We start from the raw sequence: 3,955 nt of genomic DNA on the forward strand, positions 1-3,955 counted from the left end.
CCCCATTTAAAAAAAAAAAAAAAACCACCCCAAACAGACTCCTGATAACTTATTACTTATTACAAAATTAGTTTGGAATCAAAACATTTAGTAGCCACAGTTGGCTTTAATGGGCAAAGTATCAAAATGCTGGTTTATATCACTTTCAAACCAAAGTAAAATAATTAACATACTATTGGAATTAGGCAATGCTATATGAAAATATTCCAGTCGAAACCTTGATAGAAATCTTTGTCAACGTTTATTTTTTTTAAAAAAGGAACCTGATTTGGTGGTATGGAACTCGAGTTTTTAACGGGTGTTTACCCACATAAAAGAAAACATTGCCACAATCCTGTTTAAATTATAGGTTTTGTAGGAGAAGCCAGACACTGGCATAGCAGAGGTGCTGCACAGTGGAGAAAGAGACAACTTGGCCAAGCTGCAGAAGTAACCTTGTGCTATGCATGTTTCTACTTTGCCTGGCTCCGACCAATGCTCGTTTGTTCTTTATCACATATAGCAAAGTTACCCAAACGTCCCATAAAAGATTTTTATGCGTGTTTATACAAGGAGGGATAAATGGCAATCAGATGCCTATGAAATGCATTCCCTTGCATTTTTAATATTTCTTGTAGAAGGAAAATAAAACACATCTCAGACTATGTATTTCCACTGACCTGCTGTTATCTTTAAAAAGATACGTAAGAACCATGAATAGTCCATTTAGCACAAACTGAGTGGCAGAACTCACAGTGGGAATCTCAATAAGCTCTTCTCCACCATCGAACTTTGTTACTTTTTCTTCCTTTTCAAGGACGGCAGCAAAATGTTTCTACAACAGGCAAACTCCACATTAACATCCTTCTAAAAAATTCTCTCGGACCGAAAAGCAATACAGATCCGAAGTGTTTGCTAGAACATTTTAAAATAACATTTCCCAATATAGCTGCAGAAACGCCACCAAAAGGAAAAATTAAAGAGAAATTGTATTGTACTCGGTGCTTTCAACATGTGTGGCACCATAACAGAAAGAGAGGCCTGTCTGAAGCATGCAGCATTATGCTTTGTTAGTCCACCAGAATGAAGATAGTTAGCAAGGGCAGAATTAACAGTCAATATTTCAAGGAACCACCTTTCAGTAATGGCATCGAATCAGTGTATCTGTTGTTAAAACACAAATAAAGTTGTTGCAAGACCAATCGAGCAGGGCAGTGTCTGCTACTTTCGAAAAATGCTGGAGGCCAGATCTGGCCAGCAGAGTCATTTCATCTGGCGTGTGGAGCTTCAGCAGCATTTTAGCAGCAGGGGGCTTCAACGGAGGCTGGGCAGCGGGGAGAACCAATAGCAGCACTGTAAGACAGGTTGGAAGGGGCCTGGGCTCCGCGCGAAGGTCCATTAAAGTGTCCCCCCTGCTCCAAAACATTGCCAAGCTCTGTTGTAGAAGATACAGAAATCGGTTCCCCACTATATCTAGTTTACACCTTGTAACTGTAGTGGCCTACCCCCGATTTACAGCAGGCACATATTTTGAAGACATTTCTGAAAAACTAGATTAATTTAAAGAACAACCTATAGTAGCTTAAGCATGTTTAAAAAAAAATAACCTAACAGCATCATGCATTTTACCATTAGGTTCCATATCATTAAAAATCTACCTGTAAGATGGGAAATGTAGCATTGGTTATTCCCATGTAATGCAAAATGGTGAGCATTTCTTTTCCATTCCAAACTTTACAGGAGGTTTCATACCCTCTTTCTATAAGCTGACTGGAGGTTTGCTGTAACCAGCTGTAAATAGAGAAAACAGTAGTGATTATAAATTATTTCTTTACTCATGTGAATGACCATGTGAGATATCCTCCAGAAAACTACACAAAATGGACTTCAAAGCCTGTCCCATACTCCCAGGACAACAACAGATATTTAAATGCATTTAAGTTCTGATTCTTATTCCTTTTGCCAGATTTGTATCTTTGAGCTCCACTGATTTCAATGAAGCTGCTCCAGACTCACACTGATGGAAGCAAGGAGAACATTTGCACTAAAGGTTCACATTTCCCCTATAACATTTCCTGAGTTTATTGAAAAAGGGGATAAAATATAACTTCTTGTTGTTCACATGTTAGGGATGTTTAGGAAATATATCTGTAGTTTCATACCAATCCAGAATTTAGTTATCCAAAATATTTAACCTCTATAACTGGATACTGGCTAGTTTGTGCCATCTCCAACGTGTAGCTTTTTGGCTAATAAAAAGCATTGAGTTGTTCTTTTAACCATGAATTAATGTTTTTAATACATGTGTGCAATTATGGCAATTAGGCTAATAAAAACTGCATCGTTTAGTGTTGCTATAAGCAAAAGATAAAGACGGCAGTGTTAACAGATCATTACGTACAGCAATACTGCAATGAAACAGCAGCTTTTCACATTTAGAGACTTGAAATTGTGTTATAATTTTAAAAATTACCAGTAACCTCATACTAACTAAATAATCCACTGAAAATGCAGTGGGGCTTCCTAAGCCTGTGCTCAGGTTATAGCCAGACTCAATTTTCTAATTCTTATATCCCTCATGACAGGGATAACATTTTCTCCAGCCCAAATGTGTCTCTGGTCAGACATCCACTGTTACGGCACTCTTCCTCTGTCCAACAAAGTATGCAAGCTGTTCCCTCTGAGAAAATGCCAAAGCTGTCGGGTTCATCAGCCAGCAGGAGGCATGAGAAGGACAGCTGTCATCTCCACAACTGTCCAAAACAGGTCTGATATCAACTAAAGTAGCAACAATTTGAGGACTGTTTCAGATTCAGGTCTCCGGCTACTACACTGAAAAACAAAATACCTAATGGAACAGTTTTAAAGTCAGTTTGCTAAACAAAGAAACCCCTAAAACCTGACAGAAATCTCCCACTTGACCACAGTTTGCAATATTTAAAGAAACAGCGATACCTGAATTTAAGGATCAGCCCCGATTCTTCAGCTAGTACATCAAACACAAAGAATCAGAGTTATGGCCATTATATAAGAAACAAAATGAACCTGTGAAGGACAGAACACACTCTGGAAGTATTACAACTTGTCCTTATCCTAAACCTTATGTCACATGTCTTTTGAAATGGTCAGCTGCTGAAAGCAAACAGCAATCAAAAATAATATTACACCAGTCTAAAGTCAGAGGGTTTAATGTGACATTTTGATTTCTAGAATAAAAACATCCCATTTAAAAACTGAATGCAAAATTATTTAATTTTGCACTCCAATTGACTGAATGAGATACAATACCATTTTAAATAATAGAGCAATACGCATGAAATAAAACCTCCTGCTTCCCAAAAAGATACCAAGCGGCACACACAGTGAAACCCTTGTAAACTGGCATGCCCACAGAGAAACTCTTTAAGCTGGTGTTTTAGCACATCAGTGGCATGTAAACTGGGACATAAATACTTTTTGGAGGCAGGACCCAGGAAACTTAATGACAGAGAAACTTCCCAATTACTTATGTAAGCCACAACCATCACTATATGCCATAACATTTTATTAATTATTGGCTATTCACACCCAGTCCCTTGCTTTCCACCAGATGTTTTCCCTACTATTGGCAGAGTTGACATGAGAATCAACCTCAATTTTTCTGATAAGGTTAAAAGGCTTGAGGCAGTCAAATCTCTAGCCATGTTGATTTTATTTGTTGCTAAGATTTTTAACATTTGAGAGAGCCAGGAAAGGAGAATTAGCGGCTACTAGGAAATCATTCATATCAGTAACACACACATGGTACCACCGCACAGCAGAGCGAAGAGGGAAAGATGGCCAAGTGGAAGGTTTACCTTATCTTTAATGGAAGCAGGGACTTGCTAACCAAGAAAGACTTCCTTAAGCAGCACTGTAACAAAACCCTGATATCAAACATGATTAAAGAAGCTTAGTTAATATAGACAAGGCTGCTCATTTTCTTATTTCTTATTTT

General features: G+C 38.1%; 1 protein-coding gene across 1 annotated transcript in view; it reads right to left on the minus strand.

The window, feature by feature from the left end:
* BRIP1 (BRCA1 interacting protein C-terminal helicase 1) overlaps window positions 1-3,955 on the minus strand; it is a 128,393-nt gene that overhangs the window by 90,437 nt on the left and 34,001 nt on the right. Inside the window, exons 9-10 of the mRNA XM_019511120.1 lie at window positions 1,638-1,770; window positions 660-814 (exon numbers count right to left, since the gene is read on the minus strand). Of these exons, the coding sequence (XP_019366665.1) occupies window positions 660-814; window positions 1,638-1,770 (288 nt within the window). The remainder of the gene's footprint in view (window positions 1-659; window positions 815-1,637; window positions 1,771-3,955) is intronic.

Source organism: Gavialis gangeticus, unplaced genomic scaffold (assembly GCF_001723915.1).
Source record: "Gavialis gangeticus isolate Ggan-Ray unplaced genomic scaffold, GavGan_comp1, whole genome shotgun sequence".
NCBI lineage: Eukaryota > Metazoa > Chordata > Crocodylia > Gavialidae > Gavialis > Gavialis gangeticus.